The sequence below is a fragment of the Pan paniscus genome, chromosome 10 (genome assembly GCF_029289425.2).
Source record: "Pan paniscus chromosome 10, NHGRI_mPanPan1-v2.0_pri, whole genome shotgun sequence".
NCBI lineage: Eukaryota > Metazoa > Chordata > Mammalia > Primates > Hominidae > Pan > Pan paniscus.
The window spans coordinates 20,411,329-20,434,304 of NC_073259.2; the positions used below are offsets into that span (position 1 = coordinate 20,411,329).

The following is a 22,976-nucleotide window of genomic DNA, read 5'->3' on the forward strand; positions in this document are numbered from 1 at the left end:
CAAGTACTGTTCTAGTTCCCTTGTGCAGCAATAGGCCGCAGGCGACATCTCTGCTGCCCTGTGGAACTTATGTTGTACCTAGGAGACAATTAAAATAACACAGGCAGAATACATTAATTGTAACAAGAAATATTTAAAAATGAAAAATGGTAAATGCATGGTCTATATTCCACCACTCATTTCTCATGTTATTAGGGAACACCTCACTAGGCAAACCTGGCTTTTTTTTTCCCTCCTGAGCCCAGTGTATATCGGAGGGTATGGGAGCACCCCTTCCCAGAAAAATCTGTAAAATCAATACATATTTTACAGATTTGTATTATAGATTAATGTATTTATTGGGGGATGAGAGAGCATTCATAATTTTAGAAAGTTCTAAAAGGAGTCCAATTATCAAAATATACTTAATTCCTGGTCATATGCAAGGACCCATGGAAAGGTACAGAAATAAACAAGACACAGTCCTAGACCTCAAGTAGCTAAAAGATGTAATGGGGAAGACAGAAGCAGACAAATTTAATTTTTTTTTGTGAGCATAGGAAAAGAAAAAATACATGGTGTGTTTTGAGAGTACATGTAAGGACATCAAGGAAGGCTTTTTGGAGGAAGTGACCACTGCGCTCAGTTAAGAGGGAGAGTAGGTTTTGAGTAGTTGATGAGCGAAGGGTTGGGAGTGAAAGAGAAGGCACTCGAGGTAGAGGAGAAACATGAGCAGCAACACGGCCCTGACCTCCCAAAATGATGTGGGATATGCAGGGTATTATAAGCAAGCAGCTCAAGATTGTTGGAATGTAAAGTGGAAGTTACATGTGAATGAGAAATGTACCTGGAGCAGGGCAGCCACAGTGTTCAGATCACCATGGACCTCGTATGCCATGTTAATAACGAACTCGGCCTAGATCCTATCAGTGATGGGGAACTGTTGAAAGTAAAGGATGGACATGATCGTTTTGCATTTCACTTAGTTTACTCTGGCAAACTGATGTGGTTGGATTTGATGTGAGTAAAATCTATTAGGAGACTGTTTAGGCTTGAACACTCATAATGAGATAGACAGAAATGGTCAGATTTGAGAAATATTTAGGTGAAATTGGCATGCCCTGGTAATTGGTGGGATGTGAAGGATGAGGATGAGGAGGACTGTGGAATCAGGAATGACTTCTGGATTTTTTTGCTAGAGTGATTGGGTCCTTGGGGGTACCCCCAAGTGAGATAGAGAATACAAAAGAAGAAATAGATGTATTAGGAGAAATAAGGACATACGTTTGGATGTGTCTAGTCCTGAGTTTGAAAAAAAATGGTGTCGTTTGTTGGAGATGATTTCTGAAAGATAGTGAAATATATAAGCCTGAATTTACATATCATCAGACTATGGATAGTAAGTTAAACCAGGACACCCAAAGTGTGGCCTGTGTACCAGCAGACTACCATCACCCAGGAACTCCTTAGAAATGCAAAGTCTCAGGCCAAACCTCCTACATCAGAATCTCTCCCTGAGGTTGGACCTGGAAATCTATGTTTTAAAAAGCTCTGCAGGTAAACTGTGAGGTTTTAGAAACACTGGTTTAAACTATGTAAGTGGATGGGCTCACCCAGAAGGAATGGAGAAAGAGAAGTTGGCCAAGCATGGGGAAATCCTGTTAGCTCCACTTTCAGTGAATAACCTGCTGACAACTTCTTACTCCTCCTTGGTTAGCACCCTAGCCTACCATCATTGTGCCTCTGCTGGACTTTCATAGCATTCTCTTTATATGTTTTCTATTTCCATAATAGTCTGATTTAACCTTTATTCTCATAACAGACTAAAAAGCATACTCATAATCACATCTTTCCTTCGTTTTCAGACCTCTAGGGATCTTTCATCCACTTAAAATAAAATAGAATTCTATTTTCACCTATATCTGCAAATTGGCTTATTGTAGTAGCCATCTTCCAAGACAGCCTCCAGTGATTCTGGTATTCAACCCTGATCACATTGTATCAAGATTGTTCTGTGTGGCCAATAGAATATGGCAGAAATGATGGCATGTCGCTTCCAAGGTTGTTAGACATTGTGTCTTTTCTCTTGATTTCTCTTAGATCATTCATTCTGTGGGAAGCAGGGCACCATGTCATAAGGACACTCAAGCCCCCTGTGGAGTGGTCCATGTGGTGAGGACCAAAAGCTGTCTGAGTGAACCATCCTGGAAATGAAGGTTTCAGCTCCAGATGATGACAGCTCTGGCTGACAGCATGACTGTAACCTCATGGAAGATGTGAGCAGGAACCACCCAGCTATGCTGCTCCTGATTGACCCATAGAAACTGTGGGAGATAAGAAATATCTATTGTTATGGGCTACTAAATTTTGGGGTAATTTGTCATGTAGCACTATAATTCTAACATACTCATGATCTAGCCACTTGCTAGATCCTCCAGACTCATCTGGTAACGCTTAGCCCTTGTTTCCTCCATTCCAGATCATGCCCCTCTTGCTAATCTTTTCATGAGAAACAGGTTCCCATTTTAGGGATCATTCTCTTTGCAGAAATGTTCTTCCTTTAAATAATCATACCTGATTCATTTCTTTCTTTATTCAGATCTCTGCTCATATGTCAATTTCTCAGAGAGGTCTTTTTTAACCATTATATTTAAAATAGTGCCTCTATTTCATCATTTTGCTTTATTTCTAGCATGTAACATCCCTTGACATATTTCCCATGTATTATTTTTTCTTTTGTTATCCACGTCTCCACAAGACTGTGAGCTCTATAAGGTCAGGGACCTTGTCTTATTCACTGCTGTATCCCAGAGACTAGAGCACTGACTAAAAACATAGTATACTGTCAATAAATACCAGCGGAATTAATGAGAAAGGCCCACATACTAGGAAACCTCAGTATTTAGAAAAGATGAAGTGAGAGATGCCTACAAAGGAAGAAAAGGAGGAATGGCTTGAGAGGGGAGTATAGGAAAAGGGGAAACAGCTCTGCCTGCTGAGTCAAGTCACCTATATTTCAGCTTTGAAGAAATATTTATCTGATTGCCACTATGTTGAAGTTGCTATGCATCCTTCTTATGAATTTTTGAATAACAAATTTATTTAAATTTACACTTTGAAATACTTATAGGTTTACAGAAAATTGAAATGTTCACTCTCTCTCCGCCAATGTCACCATCTTGCATAAATATATATAATATCAACCCAGGAAACTGACATTGATACAATTCACAGAGCCTGCTCCTATTTCTCCAGTTACATATGCACTCGTGTGTGTGTGTGTGTGTTTGTCTGTGTGTGTGTGTGTAATTCTATGCAATTTTATTGCATGTGAAGCTTCTTCTAACTACCACCACAATGAAGATACAGAACTCTGCCATCTCTGTGAGGCTTACTTGTTCTACCCTTCTGTAGCCACACCCACCTCCTCACACCCATCCCTAACACCTGGTGACCATTAAATTGTTCACCCTCTCTATAAATTTTTTAATTTTAAAAATATTAAATAAATGGATGATAGACTAGATAAACAAAATGTGGTACATATACACCATGGAATACTATGAAGCCATAACAAAGAACATAAAAAAGCCTTAAAAAAGGAGATCATGTCCTTTGCAGGGACATAGATGGAGCTGGAGGCCCTTATCCTTAGCAAACTAATGCAGAAACAGAAAACCAAATACTGTATATTCTCACTTATAAGTGGGAGCTAAGTGATGAGAACACATGGATGCACAGAGGGAAACAACACGCACTGAGGCCTATTGGAGAATGGAGGGTGGGAAGAGGGAGAAGATCAGGAAAAATGACTCATAGATATTAGGCTTTATACCTGGGTGATGAAATAATGTGTACAACAAACCCCCGTCTACCTATGTAACAAACCTGCACACGTACCCCTGAACTTAAAATAAAACATTTTAAAAAGAATATTATGTAAATGGAATCATATGTACATTTGTAATTGGCTTTTTTCCTTTAGCATAATTTCCTTGAGGTTCATACAGTTGTTGTAGGTATCAATAACTTCATTTCTTTTTACGGCTGAGCAGTATTTTCATGGTATAAAAGTACCACAGTTTGTGTAACTATTCACTCATTATAGGAAATTTGGATAGTTTCCAGTTTGGGGCTAGTATGAATAAAGCTGCTATAAACACTTGTGGACACAAGTTTTCACTTCACTGGACGAACACCCAAAAGTGCAATTGCTAGGTTGCATGGTAAATCCATGTTTATTTTTAGGAAAACTGGCCAAATGGTTTTCCACAGTGGCTGTTCCATTTTACACTCCCACTCACAATGCACAAGTGATCCAGCTTCTCCTATATCTGTGCAATCATTTAGTGTTACACTATGTTTTTTTAAATCATTATCATAGGTGTGTGGTGATTTCTCATTGTGGTTTTAATTTGCATTTCCCTAATGGATGATTATGGTGAATATATTTTTGTGTGCTTGTAATCTACATATCCTCGTCAGTGAAATGTTTACACGTATTTCTTGTTCATTTTCTAATTGAATTGGTTGCCTTTTTAATCTCAAGTTTTGAGAGTTCTTTACATTTTTGAGGTACAAATCCCTTGTTGGGTATAGGATTTTCAAATACCATCTTCCAATTTGTAATTTGTCTTTCAATTCCCCCATCAGAGTTTCTCACAGAGCAAATATTTTTAATTTTAATGAGGTCAAATTTATCCATTTTTACTGTTATGGATTGTGTTTTCACTGGCAAGTGTAAGAACTTTTCACTTAGTCCAAGGGCCTGGAGATTTTCTCTCATATTTTTAAATTAAAGTTTCGTAGTTTTACATGTTGTATTTTAGTCTGTGATTCATTTGAGTTAATTTCTGTACTAGGTGTGAGGTTTTTGGGGTGCATAATATGTGAGGTTTAAGATTCTTTCTCTCCTCTTCCTTCTCCTCCTTCTCTTTCTCCTTCTCCTCTTGGTTTATGGATACCCATAGACAAAGTGTCCATGCTTTCCAGCACCACTTGTTGAACAGACCATCCCTCTCCCATTGAATTGCTTTTGTCTCTTTTGTCAAAAATTAATCGGGCATATTTGTGTAGGTCTATATCTGAGTTTTCTACTCTGTTTCACTGATGTGTAGGTTTTCATAGCTTCTTTATGAGAATCCTATTCTAGTAGAATTCCTAGTTCTATTCCTAGTTTGCTGAGAGTTTTTATCATTAATGGGTTTTGGATTTTGTTAATCATATTTTCATCAATTGATGTGATCATATGATTTTCTTCTTTAGCTTGTTAATATAATGGATTATGTTGATTAATTTTTGAATATTTAATAAGCCTTGCAAGCTGGAATAAATCCCACTTGACTGTAGTGTATTATTCTTTTTATACATTGCTGCATTTAATTTGATAATATTTTGTTAAGAATTTTTGCATCTAAATTTATGAGAGATACTGGTCTGTAATTTCCTTTTTAAATTTCTTTGTGTGGTTTTGGTGTCAGGATAAAATAGGCCTCACGAAATGAGTTGGGAAGTGTTTCCTCTTATCTGTTTTCTGGAAAAGAATATTGTGTTTTTAATTCATAAGTTTTTTTCCAAGATTAATGTTGTTCTGGAGAATCAAACGTAGGGTATTTAGGGAAAGGGGCCAGGCTTGTACATTCCTTTTTCATGTTTAGTGTGTTCCCCTCTGGAGTCCACTATGCATTAGTCAGAGTGGAAAGTTCAGTCTAGGAGATTCCAAATGTGGAGGAAATGTGACTTTAATGTGTCTTCCCACTCACTGGTATTTTAAGAAGCACTAAAGAAAGATTAGAGATTAGCGCTTGCATAAGCAGCTAAAGGACAGCTAAATTTTTAATTACTTTCTAATTACTTAGTACCTGCACTCTACTTTCCAATATATAATTAATAACACTTTTCCATCTGTCAGAAGGGATCAAGAACCAAAAGTTATAGAGCTATGGAATACAGATTTAAGAAAATAATTTTATTATATTTAGTCATAAAATTTGCATACAGTAGAGCTTACTCCTTGTGATGGACATATGGGTTTTGACAAATGCATCGAGTTGTATATCTACCACTATGATCAGGATTCCAAATAATTCCATCACCGCTCATAAAATTTCTTGGATTTTCTCTTTGGAGTCAACTTCTCCACTCAATCACAGTCCCAAGCAACCAGTGATCTATTCTCCAATCCTACAGTTTTGCCTTGCCAGAATGTCAAAAATGAAGTCAAACATTACACTGCCTTTTGACTGTGGATTTTTTCATTTAGCAAAATGTTTCTGTGATTTATTTATGTTATTGAATGTATCAGTAGCGAGGTGCCCATTAGCTTTATTTCTTGTTTCTGTGAAAGCTTAGAGTGTTCAATACGCCAAAGTTATTTTGGAGGAATTCCTTTGAGATTGGTCATTTTGCTTATAGCCATATAGCCCGATTACCTGGTTGATAAGATGAGAGACAAACTGACCAGAAATCAGCCATCACTAGACTAGGCAATGAACTATGAAGGGATCTGGTAAAACTACTCCGTCCAACAGAGGCAATGTGTATTGATTGTTGCTTGCCCAGCCTACACCAATCCCCTGAGAGTCAGTAGGAGTCACAGTAGCAGAGACAGGAAAAGCAGCCACTTCAAACAGGAAACAGTGGGTGAATCCTTGATCCAAGATGATGACCAGACCCTTAGAACCTCATAGTGCCTTGAACGATGTTTTGTTCTCCACCAAGCCTTGCTGAAGGTGGTTGAGTTTCTTATCTTCCATTTTTCTTTTCAGATAGACTAAAATTCTTTCTTTTATCATTTATTTTTTGTTTCAAAAAGTTTCCTTAGCCATCTTTTTAGAGTAGGTCTTCTGATTATAGATTGTCTTAGTCTTCCTTTGTTTGAGGATGTCATTATTTCCCCTTATTCCGAAGAAGGATAAATTCACATGACATAGAAGTGAGGGTTGACAGTTCTTTTTCTCAGGACATGAAAAATGTGCCATATCCTTCTAGTCCCCCTGGTTTCTAATGGGAAATCTGCTGTCAGTTGAGTTATTTTTCTTACAGATAAGGTGTTGCTTCTCTTTCACTGCTTTCTACTTTTTTTGTCTTTAGTTTTCTGAAGTTTAGCCATGGTGTATTTTGGTGTAGATTTCTTTGAGTTTATCCCACTGGGGTTTCCCACCTTCTTGATGTTATACAATTACGTCCTGCACTACATTTGGAACATTTTTAGCCATTATTTCTTCAAGTACTTTTTAAGCTTCACCTCTTTTCTCCTTTCCTTCTGAGATGCTGATGACATAAATATTAGGTCCTTTAGTCTCACAGATCTATGAGGTTCTATTCTTTTTTTTTGTGGGGGGTGGGTTTATTTTCTGTCTTTTGTTCAGATTGGGTAATTTCTATTGTTCTGTCTTCAAGTTCACTGATTCTTTCTTCTTTATTCTCCATTCTGTTTTTGAGCCTATCCATTGAGTTTTTTATGTTGGTTATTCTATTTTTCAGTTCTAAAATCTATATTTCATGCTTTTTTACATGCTGTGTTATTTCTGAATGGAGATGAAATTTCCCACTTGGGCTTCTTTGATACCACTCTGGTAGGTAGAAGAAGGTGGCCTCGTTATGACTGGTTGGAGGTGAAAGTCCAAGATCCCTATGTGGCTTTCTCTGATGCTACTCAGCTAGGGTGGGAGAAAGAAAGTCACCCCGTTGTAACTGAATCAAGATGAAAGTCTTGGCTCTCCACTCAGACTTTGCTAAGTCATGTCATGTTTTTTTCCATGGTATTTGACTGGAGTAGGGCGGTTTTTGTTTAAATGTTTTTGTTCTTGCTAGTTTGCTACTCTCTTGGTCACTTGTCTAGAAAAAACAGGCTTTTGGGGAGGTTTTTTGTTTTTCACTCCTCTTGGTGTTTTTGGGTTACTGTCTTTTCCTGCATCAACATCCGGATATACAAAAAGAAAATTCAGGATACCTCCTGCCATATTGTTTCTTGCATCTAAAGCCTCCCTTTGGTTTTCCTTCTCTCAAATATTTTGAAATATTCCATATTTCTGTCATATATAGTATCCAGGATTTTTAGCTGTACTTAGCAAGAGGCATGAGAGGAAATGTGTCTACTTTACTTGGTCCAAAACAAGAAGGAACATAGATTTTTAAGACTGTAGAGTAATTTAAGAATTTTCTAATTCTAAACCCCTGAGAACCATATTAGAGTGGCTTTAGGAGAATTTTTCAAACTATACACCTAGACTTTCTCCACACTCCTAATCTCTCCCTCTTCTCTCCCCTGGATTTCCTTTGGAGGAAGAAGACTTATGGCACAACCACCCCCATATTCAAAATTGAGAATCTGAGAATTGCAAGATTATCTTTCTCAAGTGTACTGGGATGGAAAAAAATTGAGAACCCCGACACTCTAAATCATTCATTTTACATATGAGGAAACTGAGACTCAGAGAGGTGACAGTTTTTCAATATAGCAGATAAGTGGTAAACCCAAGCTTGCATATGGGTCTAGAACAGTACTTTTCAAACATTAATATGCAAACACATCACCTTGGACCTTGTTAAAATGTGGATTCTGATTTGGTAAGTATGGAGCAGGGCTGAAATCCTGCATTTTTAACAAGTGCACAGATGGTGTTGCTGCTGCTGCACTTTGAGTAACAACATTCTAGAACATTCACTCAGCTTTTGGCACTTTCCACTGTCCTTAAAATTTGTATTCTTTCATCAAGAAAATGGAGAATATGTAAAAGTTTGACAGCTAAGCATCTAAACATTCACGTGCCTGGTATGTAATAGTAAAGGAAGATGTGAATGGTAATGGAGATACAGAGGAGGGAGCAGAGGGACTCATCCAGAGACCAGACACTTTCCTGGCTTTGCAAGGTAATCATTGCTTTCAAAACTCAGAGGAATTTTGGTAAAGACCAGTGGAGAGCATATGAATGACTCTTGAGCTGTTTAGTTGCTCATGTAATCTGCTTAGGGCTGCAGGTTAGGAACCTCTCCCTGTCTAGAAAGGATAAATTGACCTTCTTTCTCTATAATGTTATGGAGTGTAATTTTCTAATAGGTAACAACTGGGGAAAGAACATTGAAATTCACTGGCAAGGCATGGAAGTGACCAGCAAACAGACATCTTGGTCCATGTCTGCTTTGATGTAGTACAGCACAAAGACAATTGAATATGCAAGGTACTTCCAGATTTGGGCCCTGTTCCTGGCTCCACTATTAATTTTATTTGCAGTCTTGAATAGGTCACTTAATCTTTCTATTATAAATTTATCAAAAGAGATTACTGATAACCAGCATATGGATTGAGATCTATTTAAAATAGAAAAAGTATTAATCTATTAGTAATTAATACTAGTGGATCAATAAAATAGGAAGACTGAGTCAAGGAGTCTCAGTAAATTGGATTGTACCCTAGACCCTACACCCTGAAACATTTAGGTATGGAAGATCCGGCAATCGATTCTCAAATAAGTGTCCTCAGTTAACAATTCCTAGCTGTCATTTGGGCCCTTTCTGTGTCAGATATCACTGAATTTGATATCAGTTTTGACTCTGAGGTTCCATCTCTCTGAGGAAATTCGCACAATACCAGTTAGGGAGACATACTGTGTGTTTCCCAATGTCACTGCCCGCATGTTCAATGTCCCTGTATAGCAGGAGGCACTGTGGCTCCCTCTCTTCTCTCCAGTTATCTAGAGCCCCATAAGAATTATGTCACTGTGTATATGTGTGTGTGTGATTGCACACATAGGTGTGTGTTTGTCAGAGAAAGGGAAGAAATGGGGGTATTGAAAACTAAAGGTAAGAATAAAAAAAAGACAGAAGATATTGAATCACAAACTGAAATTTACCCTTGGATATCAACACTTTTTGTGTTTTTGTGAATACAATACCTATTTATTGACTGGAATGAACCCAAGTCAGTTTTGAAAGGGCCTGTAATTATTGGAAAACTCCTAAGCCTGTCCCAGCATCAACCCATGTTCTCCTAACTTCTTTGCACCTGGGTTGCTGTTCTGAGCTTATGACGGTGAGATTAGGCAGCATGAGGGTATTACAGAGAGATAAGTCAGGATGCAAAGATCCTTTTGTCTTTTGCAAAGAAGGCAGCTGGGCAGCTGATAGGAACAACATTCAGCTCCGTGAGTACTTCTGAACTGCTGGTGAATTTGAGCAGGATAATTGAAGGGCTTTGGGGGGTTGATCAGGTTCCAAAAGAAAAATTGAAGAAAACATGTTGGACCTGTGGGCCTGGGCTGTGGCTGAGGATGAAAATGGGAAAGAACATGAAGGAGATACATGCAGACCTTCTTGTTATGCCATGGGACAAGCAAATAAGTGAAACTTGATTATTACCAGGTCACTGTAAAACCTGATTACTGAATTCATTTAGAAGGAGCCCAATAGTGACCTCCCTGTTTGCAGCTTCATAGTAAACAGTTTTCTGAAGAAGGAGGAATCTGTGGCACTAAATAACCACAGAGAAAACAGTTCTTTACTCCCAGGATGTGCCTGCAAACTTGGCCCAGGCTGGTGTGAGTGTGAGGAAAAGGAGAAGGGGAGCTGAGAGTGAGCATGAGAATGACCACAGGGCAGTGCAGGTGGCTGAGCCTTCTCCCTTTGAGGTCAAGTGTTTGTTTGTTCCATTCTGAAGCAGGGTGCTGGCTGGATTTTTGGTAATTTTTTTTTTATGGCTTTGGTTTGGGTCTTGCTTTGCTTTTCAAATTATTGATTTTCTCTGCCTCAGCAGGACCCTGGGTGATATTTATGGGCTCAACCCCAGCAGTACTTCCCTTCCCAGCTCCTTCCTGCCTCTTTCTTTGTCCACCAACAATGGACTGGTCTACCTGTCTATATCTTTGCTGAGAAAAAGAGAACTGGAAGTGTAAGGTGATAACAGCAGCATCAGAGAGCTGTCTCAGGAACCTCCTAAAACTGCTTTTCAGAGGATCATCCTCTGTCACTATATACAGCTGGGCTTTGCTGTATAAAGAAACAGAAGATGATTGTTTGCTTTATACAAATCTTTAACTTTGTTAAGTTGACCCTAATCCCAGTCCCCTACAAAAGTATGCCTTGAAATATTACTTTGCTGCATCCACTTATTTCTGCAGAAAAACAGTTTGTAATCTTCAAAAGGGGAAGGGCTAACATTGCTTTAAATACAGGAAAATGTTCTGGCTCACAAAAGAATAAATTGCCTAATGCTTTTGGAGGAAAAAATGTGAAACTTCTTTCAGCTAAAATCAAGTCTGATAATACATTTAGGGTTACTCAGCTCCAGATGCCCTTAGAATTTCTAGAAAGGTGTGGTCAGCATGAGGTTAGCCTTTGGTGATGTTTATGGACAACAGGACTGGCTTCCAATGCAGGAAAAGGTCAGAGGTGTTCTACTCTTCCTAAAGGTTTTGCAGAGAGAATTGGAGGGTAAATCTATGACAGAAACTGCGTAGGGATTAGTCGACTGTTCCGGTTACCTAGTGCAAATCCTGAGCACCATTAGGATCAAGGGATTAACCTGGCAACTGTTATGTAACTCTTTCTGAGGAGGCTTCTTTCATATAATGCATCAAACTCAGACATGAACACTTTCTAAGCCTAGAGGCGTAACTTCAAAATTATGTAAAAATGCAAAAGAAACTTGCAAGAAAAAAGGGGATGTATCATTGGGGAATATGGATGTCACGTGTGATTTTTAAATTCTTTGGGGTTGCTGTTGGGGTGTCAAAGGAATTCAAGGAAAGCTTCTTAAGACAGAATTTTAAGACCAGAAATAAGTTAACAGTCGGGGTGTTTGAAGGAAGCAGAGAATTACCCAGCAAGGGCGGATGATAATTGCCCCTCTGGTGTATGGCAAGGGCCCTTCAGCAGTTGGCCCAGAGGAAGGAGGTGCAGAGTCCAGGTGAACAAAGGTCATAACCACAGATTTGTTTGCATGGCTTTCTTTTCTCTCAGAAGGTCTAGCATATATTTGCCCTTTTTGAACACTTTGTACCACTCTACTTATATTGTCTTCCTAAAATTTCCCCATAACCCTAGAAGGAAGGTCTTATTTGATTCATTTTATAGATGGAATAAGACCCACAGAGGATTATGAAATTTATCCTAAGTCACGTAGCCAGTTCTGTGGAGTAGGAACTTAAAACTATATCAGTTTGATTCTAAAGAGTGTACTCTCTACCGTGTTACCATCAAAGGGCAATTTGACAAATGACGGTCACTTTAGGCCCTTACATTATAGAACTCTGGATCCAACTCAATTGGATCTTATTAGGGCTGCCAGATAAAAATGAAGGATGCCAGTTAAATTTGAATTCCAGAAAAAAATGACTTTTTAAAGTATAAATATGTACCATGAAACAGCTGAGATATACTTTACTAAAAAAAAATTATTTCTTTGTAATTCAAATTGAACTGGGTGTGTTGTATTTTTTTTTTTTTTTTTTTTTTTTTTTTTTTTTTGCTTAATCTGGCAATTCTAACCCTAACAGATTCTTTAGATGAGAGAAAAGAAACTTTTTGATTTCTTCTACCTTGAAAATCCTGGGCAGTTCAAAAACCTTGATCTAAGAGCAATTTTCTAGCTGCCCTCTGTGACTCTGGCAGGGCTGGGATGTGTCAGTTACTGGTGGTCCACTCTGAGCACAGCGCAGATCTTGGCTGCTCACCAGCGATTCCCAGGGTCCCAACCACACTTGGGACAGACACAAGGTTTGCCTGTCTACCAGGGGTAGAGAGGGCCCACAGAACGGGAACTGAATTTAGTGAGCAGAGGAACTGGCAGTGCATTTCCTAAATCCTGAAAGCTAATGACTTCTCTGTGCTCTGATGGAGAAGTCAAAGGGTCAGGATCTCATGACCTAAGGTTTACGGTATTTGTTCAATTTCTTTCTTTTTTTTTTTTTTTGAGAGAGGGTCTTGCCCTGTCGCCCAGGCTGGAGTGCAGTGGCATGATCTCAGCTCACTGCAAACTCCGCCTCCTGGGTTCACACCATTGTCCTGCCTCAGCCTCTTGTGTAGCTGGGACTACAGGCGCCTGCCACCACGCCCCGCTAATCTTTTGTATTTTTAGTAGAGATGGGGTTTCACCGTGTTAGCCAGGATGGTCTTGATCTCCTGACCTCGTGATCCGCCCGCCTCGGCCTCCCAAAGTGCTGGGATTACAGGCGTGAGCCACCGTGCCTGGCCTGTTCAATTTCTAAATTAATTTATTAACTCATTTGACAAATATAATATATATGGCATGATTACTGTACATCATGCACTGTTATAGGTTCTGAGACTGGAAGGACAGCCTCATGAAGCTAGTCCAGTAGGGGATAAAGGAAGGAATCACAGCATGAGCAGGTGGTCCAGGGTCCTGGCCAATCTCACCATCCCTGGTACTGGCAAGGGTAATAATTTAGTAATAATCAGAATTTAAATAAGAGAAAAATCTTGGAGGCAAGGATAATAATTGCAACCCAATTGTCAAAGAAATAAGAAAACAGTATGGACTGGAAGTTATAGAATATGAGGTTTCAGGGATATGCAGTGTGGCCAGTAAAGAGAGTCATTGTTAGCACGAGGCAAAGACTGTCAGGGAGGTTTGCAGTTAACAGTATTAGCATAGGCTGATGTGATGGGTCATGCCTGTAAACCTAGCACTTCAGGAGGCTGAGGCGGGAGGATCACTTGAGCCCAGGAGTTTGAGGCTGTAGTGAGCTATGATTGCAATTGCACCACTGCACTACAGCCTGGCTGATGGAGCAAGAACTTGTCTCTCTTAAAAAAAAAGAAAAAAGAATATTAGCATAAATCTGTAATGGGTGAAATAAGGAATCTTATGGAGACAAAGCCCCCCCACACTAGATTTTATAGAAGAGACTGTCTCAGGGTAAGAGGCAAAAGCAATCTGGAATTCTTTGGGGCTTTTCAGGATCTTCCTTCCAAGAGCAAGTTTTGTTAACTCTTATGAAAGAAAGGAAGAAAGAAAATAGCGTCATCCAAAATGACACATTAATTGCTTAAATTTATCTTTTTCAATAATTTTCTTTGATTTGTATTTGAAGAATGGTAGTGTGCATTTCTGTAGCCAAATTAAAGTCTGAAAACACCATATTGGATAGGTCCGTGGTGTGGATAGAAGAAAGCATTGAAGATTTGTGAAAAATGGGGCTGAAGAACCTTATGTCTCGACTTAGAGTTGAAGCACAAACGTATTACTTAATTATCCTTCATTAACTTCTGTATGTGCGTGTGTATTAAGATGTGTTGAATATATTCATGGGTGTTGGTATTCCTGCTTCAGAGGTCCTCCTGTCCAGACAACTACACTGTCATCTCCCAGAACTAAGAGAAAGGTTTCTGGTTCATGTGAGGATTAAACAAAATAATCCTATCTTAAACTATAAGGACATGAAGGACTATAAAAAAACAGAGGCCATAAAAAATGCTCAATAAACATTTAGAGTCAGGTTATTTTACAGCTGGATGGAAGAATATGTAAAGCTTAAAGAAATTGCAGATGCTGTAAAAGACTATAGATATCACTGAGTCCATTTTCCTCTCTTTGTAACTGACAGAACTGGTAGTCACAGAGAAGTACAGCATCATAATAAATTCACGTAGAATGCTTGTGGCAAATCTATTTTATTTATTTATTTTTAAATTTTAATTTGTTATACCTAATGCGAAGCTTTAATTTAATTTATTTATTTAAAAATTGTTTTCAGTGGCAGATCCATGGGAACAGCATAGCTACCTAGATTTCTGAGTTTTAAAATCTATCAATTGTCTGTTTACACAACTGATAGATTGTGTAAGTAATGTAGCAGAAGGCAAGTTTCCATTCCATTCCATTAAGTGCCTGCATTGATTTATACTCTGTTTTCTTAAAGATCCCTTTTAAAGATGATAACTTCTCCCCTTTTGTGTCAACATAAAATACTGAGCTTTCTTGTTGAAGTACTTTTCTTCTCCAGCCTGAAATAAAGATCTAATAACCAATGGTCCCCATGACTTGAAAGATCTTCTATTTTTTATCTTTCACTGTCTAAGGAGGCTGAAAGGGAAACATCAGCCGCCCGGGGGGAGTTAAAATGAGTGACAACGCTACTCTGGCTGCTCCAGCTTCAAACCAGGGTCCTACCACCCCACGCAAAGGCCCTCCCAAGTTCAAGCAGAGGCAGACTCGCCAATTCAAGAGTAAACCTCCAAAGAAAGGTGTGAAAGGGTAAGACCAAAATGAAAAGAAAAACTTTCTATTACTTTCTTTTTCCCACAAGACTGCTTTTGTTTTGGGAAATTGGTGCTCACAATATTAAACAGACTTACAAAAATTTCCACTCCATCCTCTCTTTTCCTCTGTAACTCCATCTTTGATGAATTGTGTCTTTATCCCTGGAATTCTTTCCTTCTCAACTTCCAGGTCTGTGGCTGAATTTAACATGGCAAATGGAGGCTTTTTACGATAAACTTTGACTTTGCCTTGCAGGCTTTTGATGACCACTCCTCTTTACTGACACAACCTCTACATTAATCTGTAACACAGAACCACTGACCATTTCCAGAAAATATAGCTTATATTTATGTCTTCCAAATTTGTATCCTCAGTTCTTTATTTTCCTCTTCCTCTCCTTGGCAAAATCCTATTGATTTTTCAACACACAGATCATATGCTAATTTCTTTTTGAAGCTACTCCTGACTGTCTTTAACAAACTATCATTACTTTCACGTTTGCATTTTGTACATTCAGCTATCATAACTTACATTATATCTTATATTTATTTATTTATATCTATTATCCGAGGCTAAGACCACTCAGAAAATTTGTCTGTTTTCTTCTTAACTCTCTGTGCTTAACAAAATGCCTGGTATGTAATAGATGCTTAGTTAATGATTTTGAATAAGTAAACAAATGGATGAATTCATCATTTTTAATGCCTTTTGTATTGCTTTCTCATTTCAATTTTTATTATAAAAAGTGAAACTTGACTAAATTGTCCCACTGATGGTTCTTTCTGACTCTTAATTGTTTTAGGTTAAGTTCCTACAGGAGAGAAATATCTCTCCACTGGGATACACCAAAACCTGCCTGGGTGACATTTTCTTTGCTCCAGTTCAGGGCAAACTAAAGGAGTTTCTCAAATACAAACACTTAAACCTCTCCTTCTTCCCCCTTGAATCAAGAAACTCTCCACGTGAGTGACTCCAAAATTCTTTTGCTCTAATCTCAGCTAATTTCCCCTTTATTCTTTTCCATAGATTTGGAGATGACATTCCAGGAATGGAGGGGCTAGGAACAGGTAAGCCATCCACTGATTTAAATGAGAACTTTGCACTTGGAGTTCTGCCTTTTTATATACTTCAGGCCTCAAGGGGCAGTTGAAAGTTATGAGAGACACCCAAGGCAGAAGATCTGTGAAGACATAGAAATGTGGGGATTTAATTTACCCTCTGAAATAAGTACATGTGTGCCCAGATACAAAAGCCCTAAAAGAAATCAGGGTAGGCCCAAAATTTCATAAACCTTCTTGTTTTGACAAACAACCTTTGAGGGCACACAATGATAAATTACAGACTTTTATGGTAGAAAGATTTTCATAATTCATCTCCCCAAACTTCATTTTTCAAGGGAGAAATCTGAGACATAGAGGAATTGGCAGTCTTTTGTCTGAGGCTACCAAGTGAACTATTGGAAATAAGGGTGAGGTCTGGAGATCTCTCCACTCTACCTGGCAAACCACTTCCTTACCAATTTCCTCTCTTTTACACATCCTCTAGCACCCAGAGGAGGATCTTACATACTGAATGCCTGCAATATAATTTTAAAAATTGGTTACCAGATTTTTATGTATCATACAATGAATGCAATCACTGCATATTTTTTAAATTAATAGACTTTATTTCTTAGAGGAGTTTAAGACTTACAGAAAAATTCAGCAGTAAGTAGAGTTCCTATATGTCCTCTCTACCATCTCTCCCCTTTTACACAGTTTCCTCTATTATTAACATCTTGTGTTAGTGTGATTATATTTGATGAGCCAATGTTGATGCAGTATGTTAATTAAAATCCATAGCTTGAATTAGAGTTTTTATCCTTTGTGTTGTAAAGTTCTAAGGGTTTTGATAAATACCATGTACCCACCATTATAGTACATATTGCAGTACATATAGTATCATACAGAATAGTTTCGCTGCCCTATGCTCCACCCGGTCATCCTTCTCTCTCTCTCTAAACCCCAGACATCCACTAATGTTCTTACTGTCTCTATAGTTTTGCCTTTTCCAGAATGTCATATAGTTAGACTCATACAGTATATAGCTTTTCTGGACTAGCTTCTTTCATTTAACCATATTCATTTAAGGTTTCTCCATGTTTTTATGTGGCTTGATAGCTCATTTTTTAAAATCACGGAATAATACTCCATTGTAGGGATATACACAGTTTTTTATCCTATTGAAAGATACCTTGGTTTCTTCCAAGTTTTGCCAATAATGAATAAAATGCCCCTAAATATTTATGTGCAGGCTTTTGTGTGGACATATTTTCAACTCATCCCACACACCTTTGATAAACAGTAGCACTTGTAGTAATCAGTGTCCTTCCCAGGCAATCCTCAGTGTATCTTTCTGCAGGCAAATACCAATCCTGGGATCTCGAATGAATTTTCCAGCCATGTTATAAAGCAAATTTTCTATTCTTTTAGATCAACTGCTTCCGTATTTTGGCAAGGTGCATACAAGACCAGCAAATTTGCTTTGGGATCTGGAAGATATGCTTGACTCTGACAGTGTATTTGGAATAATGTAAAGAGGTTTATAGGGAGTGAAGGTCTGAGGTCTTTGACCTGGCTCTAGTCTCAGCTCTACAACTATGTGGTTTTTGCTAATTATTTCATCTTTCTGTGTGTCAGCAAGCTTCTTTGTAACTCAGGGATAATAACATCTTATTGTCTAAAACAAGAAGCTGGATTAAAAGATGCTTTGTGATCGTTTCTCAATATGTGATTGGATATAGGCAATTCAAAATGTAAAGGAATAGAAGAACAATTAGAGAAGAAACCGATCTAGATTGGTAGGGAAGACTATGGATACCTAGACCAGGGAGATTCAAAGTGCTCCTCTTTTTCATTTTAACCCTTGGCCTGACTAGAATTCCGCTTCTTCTTCCTCCTTAGTGGTTGTGGTTTGGGGAGACTCTGTGTGATCAGTGGGCTGTACCCCACAGGGAACCCCCCAGTCAAAAGCTGTGGATCACCTCCCCAAAGAGGAAGCAGAATGAAACCAACAGAGATGCCTGGTGCAACAATTAAGCAATTGGTCTGATCCTTCCTGGGCCACAGGGCCACGCTAGGGAACTTCCCAGTCAGGGGACAATGAGCAGGAGAGAGGAGTGAAGTGTCTCTGCCTGAAGGGTGTCTTTCTGTGAAGAAGCTCTCTTGGGGTGAGGTTGGCTTACATGCTCTTCTTCCATCTCTTGCAGATATCACAGTGATTTGTCCATGGGAGGCATTCAGCCACCTGGAATTGCATGAGCTCGCTCAGTTTGGGATTATCTGAGGTGCCAGAGGTTCTGCCACTCTCAATGACATTTGCTGTAATTTTGGTTGCTTTTGCCCTGTTGATCTGCCGGAGTCTTGAAATTCAGCTGATTTGAAGTGGTTTCTTTGACTTTCAAGGTCATTCCCTATCAGTTACTACTAAGAGTTCTCTTACTGTCAGAATCTCTCTTGCAGTACAGCTCAAAATAGTGGATGCATTTCAAACTTGACCACCTTTTCCTACCAGCTAGTTAGAAGTCATCAATATTTCTCTACATTTTGTTTATCTGTAAGTCCTTTAAATCTATTTTTGCTAGGCATTCATTATGATTAATAGTAGACTTTTAAGACAACATTTATGTCACTCCCCACCTCCTCATATTTAATAAAGGAGATATTTACCTTGAATGTTGGTGAAGTTGTATTAAATGCTACGTAGAAATATCTGATGCTGTGTTCTGAGAACCAATTAAACAAGAAGGCACAGTCATACAGGAAATAAGTGCAGTGCTTAACAAAACAGCATAGGATTAAGATTTGAATTCTGTAAGTTTGTAAATTGTATAATTTCCGGGTCTAAATTTTTTTTTTTTTTTTTTTTTTTTTTGAGACGGAGTCTCACTCTGTCGCCCAGGCTGGAGTGCAGTGGCACGATCTCGGCTCACTGCAAGCTCCGCCTCCCAGGTCCATGCCATTCTCCTGCCTCAGCCTCCCGAGTAACTGGGACTACAGGCGCCTGCCACCATGCCTGGCTAATTTTTTGTATATTTAGTAGAGATGGGGTTTCACCGTGTTGGCCAGGATGGTCTCGATCTCTTGACCTCGTGATCCACCCCCCTCGGCCTCCCAAAGTGCTGGGATTACAGGCGTGAGCCACTGCGCCCGGCCACTGGGTCTAAATTTTATTGAACTAGGTTATTCCAGAAGTCTCATGCAGCTCTAAGTTGTATAGTTCTAAGTTGGTGAGGAACTGGGATTTAAACTCAGAATTCTGACAATGTGAGCCTTCTTTTCGGTACTCTGGTTGAGGAAGGTTTCCTTCCACGGCATCCCTTCAGTGAAATTATTTTGTCCAATGACTTAAAATGAGAGTCACAGGAGTTACATACATTGACTGCTTTGTGTACATCTGTAGTAAATCTAACCTTTAAACTGTCAATTGAAAAGATTTATATGCTGTAAGGTTTAGACTTATATGCAAAGGATAGGCAGTTGACCCTCTAAATAAAATGGATGGTTTGCCTCACCCCTGAAGTTATGTCAATGTAATGTGCTCATACTTATCTTTTCTCAATACTTTCAAGGCAATTGTGCAACTCAAATGCTGCCTCTATGTGACTTGGATGCTTTGGAACTAACAGTATGAATTTCTTCATTTCAGTTTTGAAATCTGTGGTAAAAGAATGGAGTAAATTAACCGAAGAGAGAGACAGGATGATAGAGAAGTAAGAGATTCAGGTTCTAATCCTGTCTCTACCAGTAAATTGCAATATAATTTTGAGCAAAGATCTCACCCTTTGTACCTTCAAGTTTTCCTGAATCAGATAATCTAAGGTTCGTGGTAGTGATAAATTTTGTGACTTTGTGGCCTTAGAGGAGTGCAGCACTCAAAGACTTGTGGCTGCTACAGGGCCTGTGTTAACAATTTTGCACGAATGATCAGGTTACCTTCTGGCCAGAAAATTAGAAGTACAAAAGAAAAGCTGAGGTATAGATTCAAAAGTGGAACCACGACATGCAAAGAGGCCCAGTGGAAATGTGTGTTTCCTCCTTCAGCAGGAACTCCTGCCTCCACCCAGTCACCTGCTTTCTCTCCTGCCAAAGCTAACCCTTGCCTTTCAAGTCAGCTGCTCCATTTGACAGCCAGTGCCTTCAGTTCATCCCAGTTAGGGAGGACTGGCTTCTTCTCCCAGCTGGGAGAGACTCTGGTTCACATTTGGCTTACTTTTCAAATATTTCTTTAAAAATGAAGCAATGACATTGACAAAACAGAATGCATTCAAAAGAATGTATCCAAAGGCTACCTAATGAAGGATCTAGAAACTACGCTACATGGGGAATTGTTGAACGAACTGATAACATTTAGCTGAGAGAAGAAAACATTCATTGCCAGCAAATATTTGAAAAGTTGTAATGGTCCACAGCTGTAACAACCTGAATACACCGGATCTTTTAAAAAAGTAATGGTGAAGGCCGAGTGTGGTGACTCACGCCTCTAATCCCAGCACTTTGGGAGGCTGAGGTGGGCAGATCACAAGGTCAGGAGATCAAGACCAGCCTGGCTAACATGGTGAAACCCTGTTCCTACTAAAAATACACACACAAAAAATATTAGCTGGGTGTGGTGGCATGCGCCTGTAGTCCCAGCTACACAAGAGGCTGAGGCAGGAGAATCACTTGAACCAGGGAGGCGGAGCTTGCAGTGAGCCAAGATCGTGCCACTGCACTCCAGCCTGGTGACAGAGCGAGACCCCATCTAAAGAAAAAAAAAAGGAAAAAAAAGTAATGATGAAGCAGGAAGAAGCAAATTTCTTTCACGCCACAGTCTAGCATTTGGGGGTAAGCTGGAGTAGACATAATTTAAAGCCCTTCCAGTATCTAGAATCCTATTATTTCTATTCCTATCATTTTATTATTTTAAATAAGAAACCTCTCAATGTATAGACAACACATATGAAAGAGATAAAGTAAGTCATTGTCCTCATCTGAGTCCTGGCAGCAAAGAGATGACAACCCCAAGCTGGGTAATTGAGGAAAGGTTTAACAAAGGGACTATTTACACAGGCTGGGGAAGAGTTAGTGGCAATCTACAAAGGCCAGTACAGTAACTTGGGGCTAGCAACAGCATGAGAGCCATTGCCAAACCTGGGCCTAAAGCAATCCGGAAATAACATCTGTAATAATAAAGGAGGGGCCCTTGACAAGGCTGTGGGATGCGGCAGAGGGACATAGTTAACATACAGTGATGCTGTAAGTAATCAGGAGGTAAAGGGGTTGTTCCTCCTTCCAATGTCATCCTTCTCCCCTTCTCTACTTCCCTGTTGATGCCTCCCATTGGCTAAACCCAACTGGAAATCAGAGGGCAAAGAATCTCTTTAATGCAGTCATTAAAGTTCACCTTCTCCAGTAACACATAGACACAGGGAGGGGAACAACTCACATTGGGGCTTCTAAGGGGGACAGGGGGAAGATAGAGCATCAGGATAAATAGCTAATGCATGTGGGGCTTAATACCTAAGTGATAGGTTGATGGGTGCAGCAAACCACAATGGCACATGTTTACCTGTGTAACAAACCAGCACATCCTGCACATGTATCCTGCAACTTAAAATTTTTAAGAAAGTTCACCTTCTTCAGCAAAGAGCAAGTGGAGAGTGAATGTGGAGGGGCTAAGAAAATATATATCCATCATAGCAACAGTATTGAAGAGCAGATAGTATTTGTCAGCCAGTGATTTTTAGTTGGAGTTGGGAAATAGCATGCATATGTCTATAGCCTACACAGCTGATTCTGATGCAAAACGCTAGAGTGGAGGAAGCAGTGTTAAATAGGAAGAACCCGATAGGCAAAAGAGAACAATAGCAGAAATAATTTATCATAAAGTTCAAGAGTTTGGGGAATTAAACAAAAAATCTTCAGACAGTTTTCTGATAATAAGAAACATTGAGAGTCTCTTGTTAAAAGCACATAAAATTTGGGCCTCACTCCAGATTTTCTGAATAAGAATTTCCAAGGGAGAGATATTGAAATCTATGTTTTTAAATGAGGGCCCTAGGTGATTCTTACATTTGTGCCAGTTTAAAAACTCTGATGTAATCCAAGCCTACATTTTACACATTAGGAATTAGCTAATTCTTAACTTGTTACCACCCAGTGACCCAGTGGCCAACTTAACCCATTCTTCTTGCCCCCAATAACACATGTAGTCAGTGGGAGAACAGAGGCTAACGTGTATGTGTTCTGACGGTCACATAGTTTTGCTGGCTGATAAAATAGATGTGCCTCACTACTCTAGACCTAACCCAGAGGATGTCAGAGAGCTCAGGGGACAAGGGTTGGACTGAAGCAATTCCAAGAATATAGGGCTGGACAAGTACCACAATTATGACCACTGCCTCACACAGCCACCCTCCCTCCATAGCCTGTGTCACACTCCCTGGCCTCTGCTGCCTCCTCTAACTGGAGTAGGAGGAAGCCAGGGAGGGTGAGAGGCAGGTGGAGGCAGGAGCTGGCTAATCCTCCACGTCTTCCCTGTTTGTTTCAGCACTGGGTAGAAGTTGAGATTAATGGTGCCAGTGAGCTAGGCACTGATTCCTGTTCTCCACAGACCTCAGCCACACTACAGCCAGACAGAAAAAGCGGTGCATAAGGAGAAAGTGTTCCTCTTGAGTCTCCACCCTACCTGAATAGGCACAGTGGTCCAAACGATTGCCACTGTGCAGTTGACCTGTGCTGTGAGAAAGCAAAAA

At 39.4% G+C, this 22,976-nt stretch overlaps 1 protein-coding gene across 3 annotated transcripts in view; it reads left to right on the forward strand.

Annotated features, from left to right (window-relative positions):
• Positions 1–18,915, forward strand: part of PDE6H (phosphodiesterase 6H) — a 175,846-nt gene extending 156,931 nt beyond the window's left edge. For all 3 annotated transcript variants that reach the window (XM_055095433.2, XM_063593010.1, XM_063593011.1), the window contains 3 exons: positions 15,022–15,196; positions 16,229–16,269; positions 18,450–18,915. In XM_055095433.2, coding sequence (XP_054951408.1) covers positions 15,063–15,196; positions 16,229–16,269; positions 18,450–18,526 — 252 coding nt within the window. In that variant the 5' untranslated portion in view covers positions 15,022–15,062 and the 3' untranslated portion in view covers positions 18,527–18,915. The remainder of the gene's footprint in view (positions 1–15,021; positions 15,197–16,228; positions 16,270–18,449) is intronic.
• Positions 18,916–22,976: the final 4,061 nt, after the last annotated feature.